We start from the raw sequence: 18,546 nt of genomic DNA on the forward strand, positions 1-18,546 counted from the left end.
ACTCCACGTTCGAACTATGCGGACTAATTTGCTTCCCCGGCGGGACTTTTATTCTCCTATCTTAATTTCCGTATTCTACCTCCTGATGCGGACTCGGCTGTTGAAATGAAAAGCGCCGCCGGAAGCCGCGGCCGCCACCCGCCCCCGGAAGAGCTTATTTAGTTCATCTTAGGGCTGAGTCAGATTTTAGAGAGCGAAAACTGTCATTCTGCTCAGAGATTTGCAAATACAACACAGTGTTACAAGGGCAATACAGCATAGACTGGACTTCACTGCCACAATTCGCTTCTGTCGTTAGTCCTCGGTCGATGATCAACATAATTAGTATCCGTACCGAGCCCCCACGTGGGAGGATTACTCAACTGCCAATCAGGGAAAACCGTTGCTCCTCTAATGTTGGATGGCGGAGCTACGTCGGATGTCTGTGAAAGCGTGGCCAGAGAGTGCATAGCATGTGCGCAGATGCACTGTCTCTGTGAGGCTCCAAAGCCCTGTTCTGGCATCCTTGCCATTGCGTCAATTGGGGCCAGCCAGCTCATTCGAATTGCCAGAAATTAGTGGGCAGGTGTCAAAGCAGGGCAGGAGGACCTTCCTTTGCTGACCCTAGATACGGTCTGTCTCATTTTTCTACACCTTAGTCACCCTTGAACTCCGACTCTTGAAGGGCATTTACTATAGTATAACTCTACAGTTACAATGGCAGATTATTTCCGACAACATCCCGGCTCGGCCTGCGAAGAGTGTCGACGACGCAAAGCAAGGTGCGACAGGTCCAGACCCTGCTGCGGCAGCTGCAGCGAGGCCGGGAGACTGTGTATCTTCAGTGACCAGCGGGCGCAGCGAGGGCCCAAAAAAGGCCAGATCAGGGCCCTTCGGGACAGAATTAGTACGGAATGGCACACACGTCCGGCGGAGTATCTATCATTTTAACTTTCTGTCTACAGATACTCTGGAGCGTCTCCTTTCCGAGCAGCAACCTCTAGAGGAATCCTTCACAACGGCAATTGACCCAGCAGTTACAGGACAACTGATAGAGTCGCCGGACATTACAAACATTGGCATCCCCCCTCTCTGGGAATTCGATGCGAACTTTCCAATGGCCATCGAGCCATTGTCGCCAGAAATGAGAGAGGCTCCAGGGGAAACCGGTCTGACATGGAAAAGCAATCGGAAGGTCATCCAACCAAGCGATGAGGGTCAGATATCAGCACTTGTGCAGGAAGATGCGTATGTGGCGTTTGAGATACCATATGCTGGGTATTCGGACTGATATACAGTAGAGTGTCGGTGTACTTTGAGCGAATTCATCCAAATATACCAATCATTCACAAACAGCGGTATTTCGACATGGTAGAGCAGCAAAGCCCGTCAAAAAGCCAGCTTTGTCTCCAGCTGGCCGTGCAGGCCGCCGCGGCAGCATCAACGGCGCATATGCTGAGATCGAGCCACTCTCTGTATGTCGAGGCATGCGCAGCCCTCGAAAAAGTCGAGATAAACGGACCGATCGGTCGGGCGAGAGGGGCCCCGGTTGAGCTGGAATATATCCAGGCTCTCCTCCTGGTAGTATACTACGAGGCGCTTCGCATGCCTCAAGACAGATACATACTCACAGCTGGAAGGGCATTTCGCTTGATTCAGATATCGCGATTGCACGAAATCGACGTAGAGACAGGCCCCACCGAGGAAGTGTCAGGGGAGGCCTTTGCTCGCGAAGAGGAGCGAAGGCGCACATTCTGGGCGGCATACTGCATCGATCGGCTCTTCAGCATCCGCCATGAATTGCCCCATACGCTGCATGAGCAAGCGGTAAGTCACTCTACATGAAAGCTGACTTTCTTCCACTCAACCCTTTCCAGACACGCACACGGCTCCCAGCCCCCGAGACCAGTTTCCAAGACGCCAAACCAGTTCGTATGCCCTTTCTTTCCGAGGTCATGTCCACCCTGGTCACAGCAATTCTACCTGTATTTGCCGAGTGCGTTGTTTTAGCCACACTGCGAGGCAGATACATGAATCTCCGCAGCGCATCGCCTAGCAACGCAGTTGATTTCTGCGCCAAGCTCCAAGAGATCAAAGTCGGCTTGCGGCAACGAATGCGGATAATAGCAAAGCACCTCCCGGTAACGACAGCAGCTGTAGATTCCACAGCGTGCTGCACGCGTATCCTCGCCCACAGCGTGATGGTCGACCTGAGTGAGCTGGCGGAAGGCATGGCCTTCGCAATGAACGAGCCTGAGAAATCAGTGACCATTTGTCTTGGACAGGCATTCGAGGCCTGCAACGAGATTGTGCGTTTGGCAAAGTGCTCTGCTCGGCTTGGTCGGTTCAAGGTATTGTCACGTTCTCTCGATCGCTGAACATAGAAGCTGACTGGGGTAAGTAGACTCCCATATTTCTTCCCGTCTTACTCTCACGGGCGATCGTCTTCCTTACCAGCCACCACCCCCAGGGGCAACACGATGGGCTAGACGAGCTGATGTCTATTCTTCAGAGTCTCAGCTGTGTTAACCGACAGGCCGAGGAGCTTATCCATGAGTTGGGAGGCGTAGCGAGGCATTGAAGGGGATACAAAGGGGCATATCGTGTAGATAAAGGATTAGATCAAGCGGTCAGACTATCCTATTGTGCATCTTTATCAAGCATCTCTGCAATCATCATCATCACTGCAGTAACCTCCCTGGTCCTCGTAGGCACGAAGTGGTCGCCATCCCAGACGAGCAGTTTCCTCGACTCAGCTGAGCAACTGTGATAGAACCATTCATCAGGGGCAAAAACGATAGAATCATGTCTGCCATAAACGTGGATCGTGGGTATTTGAAGTATAGATTTAGGCGATGATTGTGGTGGTATTGCTTGGTCTGGCGATGGAACCAGCGAGACAAATGGCGCAGGCCCCGCGATCAGGACGCCGAAAAGGAAGACCGGCAAGGAGGCAAACCAGCCATGCTCATGCTCATGCTGCTGTCTCAGAAGCAGACTCGCGGCAATTTTGGCACCCTGACTGAACCCTAACAAACCCACCCATGGGCCCTTACCTCCTGCTCGATCATCCTCCTCCATCGCCGTCCTCAAACTTTGATCGATCTTCTCAACCACCAAGCCAGCATCCGTAGGATCCTCATCAATACATGCCACCCCCTGGCCCTTGCCCGGTCCGACCCCAAGCGCAGGGGGAAGCCATGATCGAAAGGGACCCCAGTCAGTGAAGACGCCAGTGATGAGCGGGCCCGGGGGAGCAAAGAAAGGCGCATCCACATACACTAATCTCGCACGGCTCGCCAGCTGCGCCTCGAGCACTCTGCAAGAAACGCGGAAGATTCGGGAGTTTGCGCCTCCTCCGTGGAGGCACAGGATTCTGGGGTAGTGGATGAATGGGTCGGACGGTTCGGAGTCCAATGGTGTTGGTGTCATGGCGTGGATTGCTTTCGCTGAGGGTTCTGGGGATTGTGGGAAAGGGACAACGGGTTATTAATGTAAGCCTGGGTCGAAGACGCGGACTTACTTTACTTCGATCGGACTTTATATGACAATAGTCAGATACTCCGGTGGTCTACATCCTCCACTGCAACACGACCTCCTGCATATTAAACAAATCTCCTACCATCACGTTGCTATCATGATCGCTTATATGTTTCTCAAGTATAGTAGATTTATGTGAGGGGATAGGATAGGTAATATGGCTATAGATGAGTAGGCAAGCTATAGGTCCTGGGTGGTAGATTGTCTATCATATCATGCACAGGAAACAGGCGCTTGCTCTTCGGCCATCCAGCCCCGTTAGACCTACTTTTCTTGGACTGTCGACGCACAAGCAATCAGCACCATGTAGTATTTGTGCTCTGGAAGCGCCCCATCCGTCCAATCCACAGCCCCATATCCGGCAGCTGTCAGGCTGCGCTGCCACACTTCGGGCGAGGTATAGGCGTGCGTCCGTCCATCCTCAAACAACCACCAGCCCTCGTAGAGCCCAAAGGTCAGATCAAGAGCAGGCCACGCCTCCCGCATCTCAAACATCATGAGGAATCCTTCTGGTCGCAAGGCCTGTCGAATGTTCCGTGTCGAGTCCGTCAGACTGCGTGTCGCATGGACGCAGTGGCTCGCTATGACAATGTGCTGCTGCCCTGCAAGCTCCTCGCTTACGGGCTTCTCAATGTCCTGCACCGCGAATCTCATAAATGGGTACTGCTTCCCGAGCGTGCGACGTGCCTGCGCGACCAGCGACGAGGATAGATCAGTGAAGGTGTATTCAACGGGAATGTTCCACGAGGCCAGTAGTGGTAGCAATACGCTTGTTGCACTGCCCGTTCCGCCTCCTATTTCAAGAACGCGAAGTGGGCCTTTCGTCGTGCGAATTCGCCTACTCACTCGTTCGAGCACATCTCGCATTGTTTCAAACCCGAGCCGATTCACCACGTAATTGTGGTATACGGATTGACAGAGACTGCGGCCCTCGGGATTGCTCATCAGGACTCGATTTCCATCTGTGTTTCCCACCAGTGCCTCGGCTAGGTGACTTCCAGCGTGATATGTCAATCGCAAGAAGTCTCCATGAATGGGGTAGTTGTCCACGAGCTCGGCGAGAATATCTTCACTGCTCGTTGTGGGAGCGGCCTTTGCGGTGCGCGTAAGTTGTCCATTTTCCTCAACGACCACCAGGCCAATAGTCTTTTCTAGGAAATTGTAGATATAGTTCATTAGGATCTTGTGCTGTGGTTGGAAAGGTACCGGGTCCAAAACCTCGCCGGGCTGTGCGCTTCGTAATGGACATTCAAGCTGCTCGAAACATTCGACCACAAGCGCTGCGCACAATCGATTCGACTCTGGGATAATGACCCTGTCAAAATCGTCCAGGCCATGTTCCACAATCATCTGGTCCACAAGCTTCTTTGTCCCCGAAAAAGATTCCAAGATGTCCGAAGTACTCCACAGGAAATCCGGGGGCCCGGTAGAGGTCGACCGGCTGTGCTCCGATGACGGGCCACTCCAGTACGGGTCTGAGGGCTGCGATGCCGAACCAACCTCATCCGGAGAATATTGAGCTGGTGGTTGATACTGACTACCATCGTTGGCAGTGTCCTGTTGCGGACTGGCCGTGGCGATGGGCAGGCATCTCACCAGATCGCGTAGAGTCGTGGCCCCCATAATCTCGACCTCGTCGGGCGTACAGTTAAAGGCAGTCTTGATTTCGGCCTGTAATTCTAATCCAAGAAGGGAATCGACGCCAAAGTCAGCCAGGTTTGCGTCTGGTCCGATTTCCTCGGCGTCTACACCGACCAGGTTGGCCACAACCTCACCCATCTCTTTGAGAAGATCCCGGCTCGAGTGTTTAGCACTTTGCGAGTTGGGGTTTGCCGTCTTTAGTGGCTGTATCACAGGCTGAGAAGGCACCTCGGGCATAGGAGCCGGCTGCGCCATCGTTGGTGCGCTTAGCCCAGTATTCCCAATCGGCTGATCTGCAGTCATTCGCTGCAACGCCCGGATAAACGAAGTGATGGGAGTCCTAGTAAAGCGAACTCCCAGCAAGACTTCGATCAGGTCTCCGCTGCTAGGGTCAAACACAAAACTATCGGTGGTGTAGTCCCCAGTTTCTTCATGGTGCTGGTGACGCGCAAACACATCCAATTGATCGGGCAGTGAACGATTCGCTCAGTGGGGAGAAACCATCCACATCTCTATCTGGGCTCCAACGAAAATATCACTTGGACTGTGGTCCGTCATGCAATTGACCCAGATCCCGCCGACCTGACTGATATGCTCGCCCCGAAGCTGATCGAACCAGGCGTCATTCTGCTGCGTCCGAGAAATGCGTCCAGCACTTTCATTGCCTCGACCGACCAGCCAGCGCAGGCTACGGTACTGTGCCCCGAAGTCAACGACGTCACGAAAGGCCCTGTATATATTGCGTCCCTGTAGTATTTCCACGTCCTCTTGACTGGGCCCAATGTTCAGCAGGGCCGAGCATCTTGGGTGGTCAATGAGACGACCGAGCCGCCGAAATTCAGCCTGATAAGCATTGTCCCTCGGGTCCCGCAATCGCAGGCGCCCCGTGGTGTGGACAATGTGTGGCGTACCTTCGGACAACCCTACTATTTTCCAATCCCAGAAGCCATTTGTCCGATCCTCAGAAAATTCCAGAGATAGGACTCGTGAAGAGTCGAGACAGATTGGTACGTATTGGGCCATGTCATGTAGACTAGCGCGGAACCCGTTGGTGGCCCAGTCTGGATGAAGGCTGAACAGGGCACTGACAGCCAGATCCACTTGTAACATGCCCGAACAAATCCCAGCTGTGTTGGTGACGACATGGCTGCGAACCAATTCCTGATATTCCTTGGACGCTGTGTTTATGTGGAAGCAGGGCTGGCTCTTGCCATGGCTACTGGAATCCCTGTATCCAGCAAACACCCATCTCCGGTCAATGTCCTCAATTGGACTCGCTTGCGTGATGGAGTTTTCCAACAGGACACTTTGCTTGATTTGCTCGATCAGCTCCACTGGAGACTTGAGCTCCACCCAATGTTTATGCTTTTCGAACTGGTATGGAGGCAAAACCAGGGTAGCGTAATCGTGGGTTTGACAGGCGTTGTGCGGCCAAAACGACGTCGGCAACCCCTCTTTCCACAGGGAGACCGTCGCCTCACTGAGCTTGTTGAAAGCATCGGAGTCGTTGGTCTTGATACTCTGGAAGTGGTGAGACGTCCGCGGGTCAGAATCCAGCGCTCGCTGAGCCATGACAGCGATCGTCGAGCTAGATCCCGCCTCAAGCCAGATACAGTCAGGGTGATCCTGGCCTAGGCGACACACGGCGTGATGGAAGAAGACTGGCTGTCTCATCTGCTCGGCCGCATAGTGGGCCCCCAGAGATTCTAAGGAAGATCTAGTCTCCGTTGTTCGTTCCAGAGGAATGTGCGGCTTCTGGAAAGTTATCCCCTGTCCAAGTAACTCCAGCTGCCTTTCTAGTGGGTCGACGAGACTCGAATGAAAGGCATTAGTGACTCGCAACATTTTGCTTCGAATGGCAGGGAACTTTTGGGAGAGAAGGTCAGTGACAGCACGAATTGCTTCTTGAGATCCTGCAACGGTGAAACTCCGAGGACCGTTGTAGCAGGCAATGCTGGCCTGGTGGGGACCGCTATACACTCGGCTAGCCTCTGATAACAGGGTGTGTATTGTCTCTTCGTCTGCCTCAACTGCGAGCATGGCGCCAGGATCAGATCCCCACAAATCTCGAATTAACCTCGCTCTGCCTGCCACCAGTTTCACGGCATCATGCAGACTCAGGACCCCCGAGACGCACATGGCGGTAAGTTCTCCAAAGCTGTGGCCAACAACTGCGGCGACTCGACTGGATAAGCCAGACTTCATCCAAGACATTGCGCAGGAATACTGCATGGCAAAAAGCATGGTCTGCAACTTTTGCTGATCTTGGATCGCTTGCTGGGAGAATATGTCGGGGTAGATACTTGTCAGTCCAAATGACTGGATTGCAGCGTCACACTCATCCAAGTAATAGCGTAGAATCTGAGTCCGGTCATATAAATTTCGATCAAGTCCAATGGCCATTGACACTTGACCACCAAAGCAGAGAATGACCGGTCGATCGGGCTGTACAGTCGTAATGTCCATATCTGCCCCGGGTGCAGGGGAAGCGGTTATCGCCTGAGATAATTTCGTCCTCAAGTCGTCGAGAGAGGAACATTTAAACGCAAATCTGTACGGCAAAGACCGATTGAACTGACGATGCATGTTGAATGAAAGGTCAGCAAGGCCAGCTCCGGAATCAAAGTCGAGGTAGCGGAGAATCCGAGCGCAATTAGCCTTTACGCTCTTGACCGTGCGCCCTGCAATGCAGAAGGGGAGAGTTGTTATCTCCTCTGTCTTGACCTGGCCTGCCTGTGCACGAGGGGATGGGAACTCGGTGACAACCATGGCCACATTGGATCCACTGGCGCCGTAATTGTTGATCAGAGCCACCTTGCGCGTCGAGTGCCAGGGCCGTTGACTACTTGCAACCTGCATCATGTCGGACGGCTGGATGAGATGACTCAATTGCGAGTGACTGGCTTGGGGTGGAATATACCCACTCTGCATCATAGTCAATACCTTGATGAGTGCCACTACACCAGACGCGGCCTCAGTGTGGCCTACGTGCCCTTTGGCGGATCCAATATACACCGGATCACCCTTGCGGGGCCCTTCCAGTGCGTAGCGTACACTTTCCCATTCAGCAGGATCTCCTACTGGTGTACCGGTCCCATGGCATTCAACGACAGAGATCTCTGACGGTTGTACCTGTGCTTTCCCCATAACATGCTTGAAGAGGCTGGACAGGGAAGGTGAGTTAGGGACAAAAATGGGCGTATGATTCTCGTTTTGGTAAATGGCTGAGCCGGCAATACAGGCTAATATTTGATCGCCATCTGCCAGTGCATCAGAGAGCCGCTTCATAAAGACAAAACCCACCGCCTCTCCACGACAATAACCATCGGCGCGGTCATCGAATGGTTTGCATTGACCGGAGGGGCTTAGAAAGCCAGCAGCAGCCAAATCCTGGAAAGCCAGCGGATCCGTGATAACGTTGGCACCCCCGGCAAGAGCAGCAGTACAGTCACCAGCTAACAGATCTCGACAGGCTGTGTGAATAGCAACGGCAGATGAGGAGCAGGCGGTATCCATGGTCATAGCCGGCCCTGTCCAACCGAAATGGTGAGCAATCTTGCCCGCAATGAGGCTGCGCATGGTTCCTGTGATGGAAAACGCATTTGCGCGATGGGACCTGACATGATTCTGATAATCGTCCAAGGTGATGCCCACATAAACGCCGATATGATTTGTATCCATCTGAGGCCGGCTCCTTTTCGTCGCGGGATTTCTGTCCGCGGTGTAGTAACCCGCTTTTTCCACGGCTTGGTAGGCAGCTTGCATAGCAAGTCGCTGCTGTGGATCCATGTTGGCTGCTTCTCGGGGACTTCGTTTGAAGAATTGGTGATCATAGCTGTCGATATCCCGCATCCAGTTAGCGTACCATTTGTAGGATGGATCCCAGTCTCCCTCTCGCCACAACGTATGGAACTTGACCCGGTCAGGTCCTATCAGCTCATGCTGGGATACACCCGACTGTATCATGCGGGAGAACTCCTCCACATCATCTGCTCCCGCAGTTTTGAGGGACATGCCTACGATAGCGATCGTATGTTCGGGTGACTGTGAGAACTCGCCTTGCCGGGGCGGCTGCTCCGGAGCCTGCTCCGGAGTCTTAGAAGCCATAGGAGCAGCAGAAGGGGTAGACGTGGTAGAAGCAGCAGGAGTGACAGCAGCAGCAGTAGAAACAGAAGAATCAGCACCAAGGCGATTCAAGTCCGAGACATGAGTCCATCTCCCGCCCATTGACGCAACCAACGAAGGAGGTACGCAGCGATCAGGCCCAAACGAAACGACCGCCTGGGTTGAATCTTCATGCGAGAGAGGTAGGGCTGAAAAGGTGTCATACCACGCACACTGTGTCGCTAGTGAGCTTCGCACGGCCACTTCGTGGAGACTGCTGTTGCGCACAGGATCTCCATGGCCATCGTTTGTGTAGGACCGAAAAGCAAGTTTCGAAACATCTGCTAGCTGCAAGGCAGACGTATCTGCACAGAGCTCGCAGATGGCATCAGCTATGTGTTTGCTCTCAGTCTCTGGGCAATGAGGGCGGCCTTGAATGGTCGATTCAGCGACGGTGAGACCGGCACCCTGGAGCTGACGTAGAATACTGGACCGAATCCATTGGGCCGTGGTGGTGATGGTCACTCGTCTTTCGTCATACCAGACAGAAATGTATGCCTGGGGTTATACGAGGTCGATAGTCCGCTTCAATTGCTCGCCTTGTTCTGGGGTGCGCCATGCAGCCACGTATGACTTCGCTGGGCCATGCGAGGCATCCTGCGCATCGATGGCGGCTCCAATCATCATCGCCAGACGAACTGCAGCAGCCCCGTATCTCTCCAGCTCTTTGCGAGTGTGGCTGCTGGCCACCGCATAAGCCGTCAGCATCCCAGCACACAAGCCAAAGGACTCAACACTGCTTGCTTCGTCCACGCCAAGCCGAGTTAGCAACCCCTGCAGCGGATCTTCACATTCTGCGTTCGTCGACTCGACATATTGCCAAAACTCTGTCAAGCCAACCATTACCACCAAAGGCAGGAGAACGGTATTGCCCAGTGCAACTGAATCCTCCTCAGGGTTGAAGCCCTGTCGAAGCCAGCGGTCGAAGTCGTCCAGTATCTGTCGCCCGGGGAATGAACCATTCATGGCAGGTAACTTTCCGACTAGAAGATCCCAATAGCCGGGCAGCTCACTGACCGTCTCTCGAATCCATTCCAGACTCGGTGTTTTGTCCAGATGGCATCTCAAATCACGGAGGCAATCAGCGTTGTGCGCAGCTGTGACGGTTCCGAAGAGAAATGAAATGCCCCCCATATCGCCTTCGTCTTTTGAAACAATAAGTACGGTCTGGGGAATCTGAAATCGTCTATACCGTCTATGCAGCGGTGTGAATCTAGACGGAGCATGGCAAAGAAGGCACCGTGGAAGCACCTTTTATGTCCAGAACTACGCTGAAATATTCTTTATTCACATATACTGCGTCCGGGCTATCATTGCCCGCTGGCCCGCAGGTAGATATCGACCCTTCTTCCCTACCATATTGCTCTGGCCTCCATATGACCCTATCGTTCTCTGTTGGCATTCTGAGGTGTGGAATCCTTTGGCGAGTATTTGCCTACTTCAGGTTAACATCGGCGTTTTATGGTGTGTATTGTGTGTATTTTTCAACTTTCAACTGTTCGGGCTAATTTGCCTCATCAGCGGAGTTATTTCCCCCATCATCGTATGACCCGATTGACAGCAAAAGGACCAGGAACCCTGCAGCTGGCCGCCTGTTAGTGGGATGGAATGTGGACCCTTGGGGGCCAAAACAGACCAAAAGCGAAAGCACTCGGAATAAGGACGGGCCTAAGAGCTTTTCCGGCTTGACATGTGGGATCTGGCGGTTACGTGTGCCGGGCTATCAGGCTACAATCTCACGGTAGTCATCATTTGGCGGGGGAAAGAACCAAGGTATTGCGAGTACATGTCTCGATAGAAGCTACACAATGAGCGGGAAAAATCAATGCTCCTACTGCTATCGTTCATTCGCTCGATCAGAACATCTTTCCAGACACGAGCGATCCCGTAGGTCTTACAACCCCGGCCATTGGCATGCCCTAACGGGATCCGTCAGATCGCAACGAGCGCCCATACAGATGTCCCTCCTGCAGTGGGACTTTCACTCGGAAAGACGTCTTCAAAAGACACCACACGCGGCACCACGGTCAACCAGTGCAAGCTTCCCCGCAACAGCAACAACACGCCCCAGGGCCGTCCAATGTAGACCCGCCGATCTCGTTACAGGCTGGATTAACGCCCACGTCCAGCCACGGGGCCGTATCGGTGACAACGCGGGACGGGATGGAATCCTCAAGCGCTACTGGCTTCGACCAAGCAGACCTGTTACTGATGAATAGCTCGATCATGGACTCTTTGGTCTCGGTCCTTGACTATCCAGCAGTCCCCAGATCTGACCTCTTTAGCAATCTGACAGGGCAGGCGCACCAACATGCGCTGGCCGGTGCCTCTCGCGGAGAAAGTGGGCCTGCCGCAGCCGGGGCACCGCAGGTGGGGGAGTCACCAGGATGGAAAGGTTCCTTTGCCATCTCAGAGCAGAAACGGGGTCAACTAGCGGCCGAGGTTGATCCGGTAAGCTTCGAATTGGCGCTCCCTGCGGAAAAATTGCCAGCCGAGCAGTACCTGACAATCGATACAGACCGAGGAGTTCAATGTCTTGGCGTTTCCAAGTCGCTTGACGTGGGAGAGGTTACTGAACACCTTCGCTGAGTGCTTCCTCATATACATCCCATGCATCCATACGCCCACTTGGAAAGCGGACCTGGCGCCTCCTTGTACGATCTTTGCCATGGCATCGATTGGCGCTAGTTATCACGACGACAACACGACCGCCACATGGCTGCATCGCCTTGCCACAGCATGTCTAAAGAAATATGTACGCAAGCCAACCAAGCCCCCTTATATGAAAGCGTGCATCCTGACTCGCTGAAGCTTGCATTCAGCCCACTCACCATCGCCGACGAACCGATATGGGTGCTTCAGTGTCTTCTCCTGATTATCGTAAACGGTACGAAAAGTGCGAGTTTTCGGACCTTTCAAGAAGCTGTATCGTTGACATCCCTACTGATCGAGGTGAGGATTTATGAAAGCATTCTTTATTCCGATCCCGGCGACTCAGGACCTGCTCGAGCGACGCCACTAATCAAGGATCATACTTGACAGGGCATCCGATACAGGAAACTTTCTCCCTGCTTACCAGGATTAGAGGGAGGAGCCATTGACCTTCTGGAGCAGTGGCAGAGATGGATTGATTTTGAGACCACTGTACGGTACGCAACTGTCTTATCGTCTCAGATCTTTTAGGCGCGTCTTACCGAAAATTGCAGGACTACCTATGCGATATACGTCTATCTGGGTGCACTAGGCGTCACCTTTCAAACGGCGAGTATTCCTTGGAACATGGATCCAAGTGACTGTTTTCTGCCATGCGAGGAGACCGAATGGATGAGCTTATCACCACAGACATGGCTGGACACCAGACGGTCGAACTTCAACCCACCAGTTCGCTTCTCAGCCGCAATGGCTAGCCTTTTCTCAGCGCAATGGGCACCACCGCTCCGACTCAGCAGCTTTGGGTCCTACGTAACGCTGCACGGCATCGTGAAACAATTAGCGATTCTCTACCAGGATAGTTGGCTTCTAGCTGCAACACCAGCACTTGTGCAACGATTTGAACAAGCTTTAGCCAGGTGGCGGATGTGCTCCGAGCAGAACCCCGAGTTCCATTACTCCCCGCGGTACCCCAGCGGAGTGATTGCGGTGAATGCGCTCTCGTTGTATCGCCAGGCTCATGTTCGGCTCTGTGGAAACTTCGGGCCCCTCCGATCAGCCTTTGCTACTCGCAACGTGCAAACCATCTTGTCCAGCATAGACGAGATCACGATTGTTATATCGAGCTCGAGCACATGTCGGAGAGCTGCCCGGTGTGCTCTTGACGCCCTGCAGACCTCGGTCCGGATGGGCATGTCCTTGACTGGATCCATTTCGGGGTGGCACCACAAGTTGTTGTTCAATCTGTATTCGTTAGAATGCTGTGAGTGGTCTCCGTTTATCTTCCGTTGTCACATACTAACTTCCCTTTAAGGTCTTTTCCATAGTTTTTGGATTCGGGAGCAGTCAACTCGATTGAGAGCAGATCGGTCTGCAGAGGAGAATGACATTGTCAAATCAACGGAAGAAACGCTGGCAGAGATCGATCTAGACCCGGTCCTTGCATCAAAACCTTGTTCGATAAAGTTGATTTATGCCTGGTCCCTGGTCTTCCAAAACTGCAATGCAACCGAGCTGTATGGAATCGTTGCCGAGGTGCTGAAGATTTACGCAGATGGTCTGACAGAATAGTTAACCTTGTGGTGCAAACTGACTTCAATATTTTTCCATCTAATGTACGAATTCGAAACCTTACCAGCATAAATGGACGTTATGTCGCTGCTATAGAGAGTTTACCCTCAGAGAGGAATGTGTGAAGGGAAAAGGCCTCGTCACCAGCTGGGGGAGCGAATACCATATTCCATACTTCAGGCGACGATAGTGACAAGAAAATAAGATCATCAGTTTGTTATCTGCCTGCAATGACCTCGCTCATGGCTGCCACTCCGCCTCTATAAACCACATGGTGCTTTTGGGGGGCTTCCAGGCGTTCAGTAATTTAAACCGGGGATCCGCCTTTGTGAAGAGTTCGGCCCAGTCACTCATCGAGCGCTCCCCGGTATTGTTGACCGCTTGTCCCAAGAGGTCCATGCACCTAATGCTTCGGTATTCCATCCAGGGTACCGTGCCGGGGTCGGGGATGACACCGTCGTTGATGACGACCTTTGCTCCCTTTTTCAGCACCGGTATCAACGCCCGTAAGACTTGGACGGCATATTTGTCGGCAAATCCGTGGAACACCCAGCGGAAGAAGTAGACATCTGCCTCCACGGTTTGCGGAGTGAGGATGTTATGGGCCTCCAGTCTCACCCGCGACTTCAAATGCTCCGGCACGGCAGCCTTGGCCTCTTCCGTAATCGTATGTTCTTGATCCTGAACCACAAACTTGAGGTTCGGATTTGCCTCAGCAATTGCCATCGAGGCAAATCCGACACTACCACCCATCTACCACGAGGTTAAAAGACCGATCCTGTATGCTTGAAAGTAAGGAGGGGAGACAGGCACTCACATCGACGACTAACCCCTCGCCCAGGTTCGACCATGGATAGCCGGTCACCGTGTGCGAGACATCAAACCCAACACCACCGCCATGTGCCTTCATGCTTTTGCTATATCTATCCGCGACAAGCGGATTGCGCGACGTGTGGTCGAACCACTTGAGGTCATGACCATAGGCAATGTTCACCCCGGTCTCATTTGGCTCCTCGCTTCCCGGCCACTTCTTCATGGCCGTGATGGTGCTGGCAAAAGCGGGCCACATGTCGTTACAAAACAGCCCTACCCAGGCGTTGATGGTCTCATCTTCGAGCAGAAGCTGCGATGCCCGGTTATGAGCAATAAATCCCAATTCCGGCTCGCAGAAGAAGCGGTTCGTGATAGCATGACGGACCAATCGTCGCATATTGAATAAGGGCACATAGATTCCGCTCAGTTGATGGCACTTTTTGGTGACTTCCTCGTACGAAATACGGCCAGTGAGCGGGACGGCCTCGGCAACCCTGAAGGTCCAAATAGCCTGGAGGGACAATGGATCCAGGGCCTGCCAAAAGTTACATTGGCGGACCTTCATGCTAATACATATCCGTCCAACTTACATCCCAACAGAGATTTCGGACGTGGTCCTTGGGCCCGTGAGAGAGGGCGTAAAGCTCCTTGGTAGCGGCAATCAGTTCCAGACGAGCCTCGAACGCCTCTGTGTCGTTCGGTGAGATCGCGTATTCAGCTACCCTGTTAACGTCGAAGGATGGAAGCTCTGCGCCCTTGGACGTGAGGAAATCCGTGATGACTCTCGTTTTCTCGGAGATGATTTCGGCAAGCTGGAGAAGCTGGTTGGAAGGTGCCATCTTGATTGTCGAACTGAACGCTGCACCAAGAGATCGTCTGGGTTCTTGGGTCAGTAGCCTTGATTGCAGTTGGTCCCAAGGGCTTTACAGAGGTCTTTATACCGTGGAATATCAGTTCTTCTCTTTAATCATGTAACTGCAATTGAGTATCCACTCTTTGCTTTCATCCGTGACAGGAGCGACTCATGGCTAAAGCTTTTCTGTCTCATGGTAATTTAGTGAATTTGCGGACTTTTTTTCTCGATAGGAGTATATAATTCGGCCCTTCTTCACAATGTGGCATTGGTTCTATACTCCGGTGATTTAGCCCGAATTACTCTTTATTTATGCATCCTCCACTGCAACATGGGCTCAATCGGCTTAGTATTCCGCATGGAAAGTGAACCTAACGTAGAATCCTGCGCTTGAGTCGGCCAATCAATCAGTTCCCTTAGCTCTCCACCGACTGCAGCGATCTCGGTGGGGTTGGCGGGGTCCGGTGGGGTAGAGTCGGATACACCCGAGCGGAATTACGCTCTAACCCCACCGTGCGTCTGTTCCTCGGTCGAGGACCACTGGTAATTTTCACTCAAGTCGAACGGTGAATACGGAGTAACTCTCTACGGACTAGGGCGGTCTGAAATGGCGTGCGTTACAGACATGAGCTAGCATCGGCGAGGTTACTGGCGGCTGAAGTTAAGCGTATCTATATCTATATAGTGAAAATGGCTTCCACGAATTCATGGGTCCTTGCATCCTGCGACTTTCTCCTCCCTTTCCAGTCAGCCGATCTACGCCTTGGCGTCGGATCTTTATGGCGATCGCAGTAACCAAGGGAACGGGGCCCGATGGTACTGCGGCCCCGGGCAGTTCAGGAGTCTCCGTGCTTATTGTTGGCTGTGGATTCGGCGGCATAGCAGCGGCCGTAGAATGCCATCGGAAAGGCCACAGGGTGGTTGTATTCGAGAAGAACTCGGAGATAGGCGGTCTAGGTGAGTCGATTTAACCCCTAAATTCCTTCTCTAACGGTAGTCAGGCGATACCCTAGGGATCTCGCAGAACGGCGCCCTCCCAATCTACAAATGGGACGCGGGGAAAGTCCATCAGCGAGCCGCGCGGATTTCCTGCAACTACGCGCGACACAATATCTATAACAGCAAGGGAGAGTTCCTCTTGAGCCATTCGATGAAAGGTTACTCCGCTGGTTCAGGGTACACGGGGCGCCGCGGCGAGTTGATGGGGGTCATGTACGAGTACTTCCAAAAGCTAGGGCTGGAAGTCCACCTGAACGCCGATGTGAGGGACTATTTCGAAACCGACTCCTCTGCGGGGTTTACGGTCAATGGTCAGCGCTGGGAAGCAGACGCGGTGATCTGTGCGGATGGTGTTCATTCCAAAGGACGCCACTTTGTGCTCGGCAAACAGGATCCTCCTCGCTCGAGTGGGTATGCCATTTATCGAGCCTGGTTTGTCCCCGAGCCATCGCTGCGGGAGAATCCAGCAACGTCGTGGATCCCACTGCCGGGCGAAGAAGACACGGTGATGAACTTCATTGGGCCCAATGCCCACACGCTCATCGCCACCGTGAAGCGCAATCAAGGGATTACCTGGGTCCTCACCCATCCCGATGAGTATGACATTGAGGAGTCGTGGACCCACCCGGCCAAGGTCGAGGATGCTCTCAAAGTGGTGGACGGCTGGGATGCGAGAATCGCCGAGGTGTACAAAATCACGCCGCCCGATCAGTTGTTCGACCATAAGCTGATATACCGCGACCCTCTCCCAACCTGGGTCTCCCCCAAAGCCCGCGTGATCTTGATAGGGGACGCCGCGCATTCATACGTCCCCACATCTGCTCAGGGTGCCACTCAGGCAATTGAAGATGCTGCTACGATTGCCATCACGCTGGAGCTTGCCGGCAAGTCCCAGGTGCCACTTGCCTTACGTACCATGGAGAAAATGAGGTATTTACGCCGTTAGTAATGTTCACTCAAATTGTTCCCTTCGTGCTAACTATGAGCACTCAGGTATGAACGGTGCAAAATTGGACAAGAAATGGGCATTGAAACACGCGACGTGTGGCTCAAAACGGACTGGGAAGAAGTGAAGAAGAACCCAGAGGTCCTGGCTCAGCCTCGACCTAACTGGTTATTTACCCATGACCCCCAGGCCTACGCATACGAAGAGTTTGAAACGGCGGCCAATGCAGTCCTAACGGATTGCTCGTACCAGCCGCGAAATGTCCCCGATGAAGGTTCCAACCACCGTGCGACGGATTTCGATGAGGAGCGATTGGCAAATGGACCCAAGGCAGATTTGAGTGAAAGCTGTGAGGATGATGGATCGGTTATCTAGGTCCCATCTACCTAGGTACAGGACATTGGTCTCACTCGACCAGGAGGCCCAAATACCGCTTCATACGATCATAGACATAGAAACTTGTCGCCACCATGGGAACGATTTTTAAATAGCCAATGGTCAGCCCGACGTAGAACCCACGCGCTCCTCTCTCCCAAAAAATGCGCTGGGCCGTCTCCACGATGCCCGCCTGGTCACCGACCACGTTTCCAACTTGCATCCGTCGCCGAATGGTTTCAATGGGATAAGATACTGTTTGCGCAACTATGCCGGCGAGTGCTCCACGGCCAAGTTGCGCAACCGCTGTCAGTCGAGTGTGAGACTGTGGTTCTAGAGTGTAGGTGCGAGAGCAGGCGAACGAAACCAGTCTTTGACTACGTTGTGCGTTAAGAATGACATGCCAGCATACGGAAGTATGCCGAGCATCGTCGTGGCGAACCCTCGATAAAAATTGGCCACGCCCCAGCTGCCTCGACCTTCGTAGTAGATTTTCCGAGAAATCCCAAGCCAGGATGAGTAGTAACCGCGAACTGTTTCGAAGGCCAGACGGGTGCGGATCAAGTCAAGCGGGTATGTGACAAAGGTAGAGGTCGCACCGGCGATGCTTCCGCACAGAAACCGACGCACTGGGTTTTCCATCTCGGGGGCTACGAACATTGCGGCTCGGATCTGTTCATACGCGAGAAAGTGGATGCTAGCATAAGGGAAGATTCGGGCCAAGCTGGCCGAGTGGCCTTTGAAAAGCGCCGATATTCCATAAGTCTTTTGGATGTCTCTGGCCGCCTTGAATAAACCATTCCAGTGGGTGGAATGGTGCACAAAGTGAGAATGAGAGGTTTGAAAGAGAATCTTGACCCTCTCCAATGGGGCGACGATAGTTTTGGCCTGCAGGACCCTCGCATCAGCAATTGTTGACTCATACCGGGGTAACGAGGCTAACCGCGCAGCCTGCGACGCCTCCAGCTAGCCCATTTCGTATGATCAACTCCAGATTTTGACTGTCTTCTTGGTT

General features: G+C 53.1%; 9 protein-coding genes across 9 annotated transcripts; 5 read left to right on the top strand and 4 right to left on the bottom strand.

Annotated features, from left to right (window-relative positions):
- Positions 1 to 696: 696 nt before the first annotated feature.
- Positions 697 to 1,270, top strand: Asppvi_010385 (Zn(II)2Cys6 transcription factor domain-containing protein; the record flags this gene model as incomplete). The annotated part of the gene is made up of 2 exons (XM_043306231.1): positions 697 to 886; positions 945 to 1,270. 2 exons carry the CDS (start codon positions 697 to 699, stop codon positions 1,268 to 1,270), a joined length of 516 nt encoding a protein of 171 aa, XP_043162166.1.
- Positions 1,271 to 1,347: 77 nt separating this feature from the next.
- On the top strand, positions 1,348 to 2,560 carry Asppvi_010386 (fungal specific transcription factor domain-containing protein; the record flags this gene model as incomplete). The annotated part of the gene is made up of 3 exons (XM_043306232.1): positions 1,348 to 1,806; positions 1,857 to 2,330; positions 2,384 to 2,560. 3 exons carry the CDS (start codon positions 1,348 to 1,350, stop codon positions 2,558 to 2,560), a joined length of 1,110 nt encoding a protein of 369 aa, XP_043162167.1.
- Positions 2,561 to 2,619: 59 nt separating this feature from the next.
- Asppvi_010387 (uncharacterized protein) lies at positions 2,620 to 3,411 on the bottom strand (the record flags this gene model as incomplete). Its single annotated transcript, XM_043306233.1, has 1 exon — positions 2,620 to 3,411. One exon carries the CDS (start codon positions 3,409 to 3,411, stop codon positions 2,620 to 2,622), a length of 792 nt encoding a protein of 263 aa, XP_043162168.1.
- Positions 3,412 to 3,783: 372 nt separating this feature from the next.
- On the bottom strand, positions 3,784 to 10,458 carry Asppvi_010388 (type I iterative polyketide synthase; the record flags this gene model as incomplete). The annotated part of the gene is given in 3 exon segments (XM_043306234.1): positions 3,784 to 5,598; positions 5,662 to 9,822; positions 9,835 to 10,458. The coding sequence occupies 3 exon segments, from the start codon at positions 10,456 to 10,458 to the stop codon at positions 3,784 to 3,786; spliced, it is 6,600 nt and encodes a 2,199-aa protein (XP_043162169.1).
- Positions 10,459 to 11,132: 674 nt separating this feature from the next.
- Positions 11,133 to 12,133, top strand: Asppvi_010389 (uncharacterized protein; the record flags this gene model as incomplete). The annotated part of the gene is made up of 3 exons (XM_043306235.1): positions 11,133 to 11,211; positions 11,261 to 11,775; positions 11,843 to 12,133. 3 exons carry the CDS (start codon positions 11,133 to 11,135, stop codon positions 12,131 to 12,133), a joined length of 885 nt encoding a protein of 294 aa, XP_043162170.1.
- A 590-nt stretch (positions 12,134 to 12,723) lies between these two features.
- Asppvi_010390 (uncharacterized protein) lies at positions 12,724 to 13,545 on the top strand (the record flags this gene model as incomplete). Its single annotated transcript, XM_043306236.1, has 2 exons — positions 12,724 to 13,237; positions 13,289 to 13,545. 2 exons carry the CDS (start codon positions 12,724 to 12,726, stop codon positions 13,543 to 13,545), a joined length of 771 nt encoding a protein of 256 aa, XP_043162171.1.
- A 240-nt stretch (positions 13,546 to 13,785) lies between these two features.
- On the bottom strand, positions 13,786 to 15,197 carry Asppvi_010391 (uncharacterized protein; the record flags this gene model as incomplete). Its single annotated transcript, XM_043306237.1, has 3 exons — positions 13,786 to 14,298; positions 14,363 to 14,893; positions 14,949 to 15,197. The coding sequence occupies 3 exons, from the start codon at positions 15,195 to 15,197 to the stop codon at positions 13,786 to 13,788; spliced, it is 1,293 nt and encodes a 430-aa protein (XP_043162172.1).
- Positions 15,198 to 15,990: 793 nt separating this feature from the next.
- Positions 15,991 to 17,531, top strand: Asppvi_010392 (uncharacterized protein; the record flags this gene model as incomplete). Its single annotated transcript, XM_043306238.1, has 3 exons — positions 15,991 to 16,168; positions 16,213 to 17,140; positions 17,204 to 17,531. 3 exons carry the CDS (start codon positions 15,991 to 15,993, stop codon positions 17,529 to 17,531), a joined length of 1,434 nt encoding a protein of 477 aa, XP_043162173.1.
- Positions 17,532 to 17,562: 31 nt separating this feature from the next.
- Asppvi_010393 (uncharacterized protein) lies at positions 17,563 to 18,191 on the bottom strand (the record flags this gene model as incomplete). The annotated part of the gene is made up of 2 exons (XM_043306239.1): positions 17,563 to 17,908; positions 17,944 to 18,191. The coding sequence occupies 2 exons, from the start codon at positions 18,189 to 18,191 to the stop codon at positions 17,563 to 17,565; spliced, it is 594 nt and encodes a 197-aa protein (XP_043162174.1).
- Between the last annotated feature and the right edge of the window lie 355 nt (positions 18,192 to 18,546).

Source organism: Aspergillus pseudoviridinutans (genome assembly GCF_018340605.1).
Source record: "Aspergillus pseudoviridinutans IFM 55266 DNA, scaffold_8, whole genome shotgun sequence".
NCBI classification, from domain to species: domain Eukaryota; kingdom Fungi; phylum Ascomycota; class Eurotiomycetes; order Eurotiales; family Aspergillaceae; genus Aspergillus; species Aspergillus pseudoviridinutans.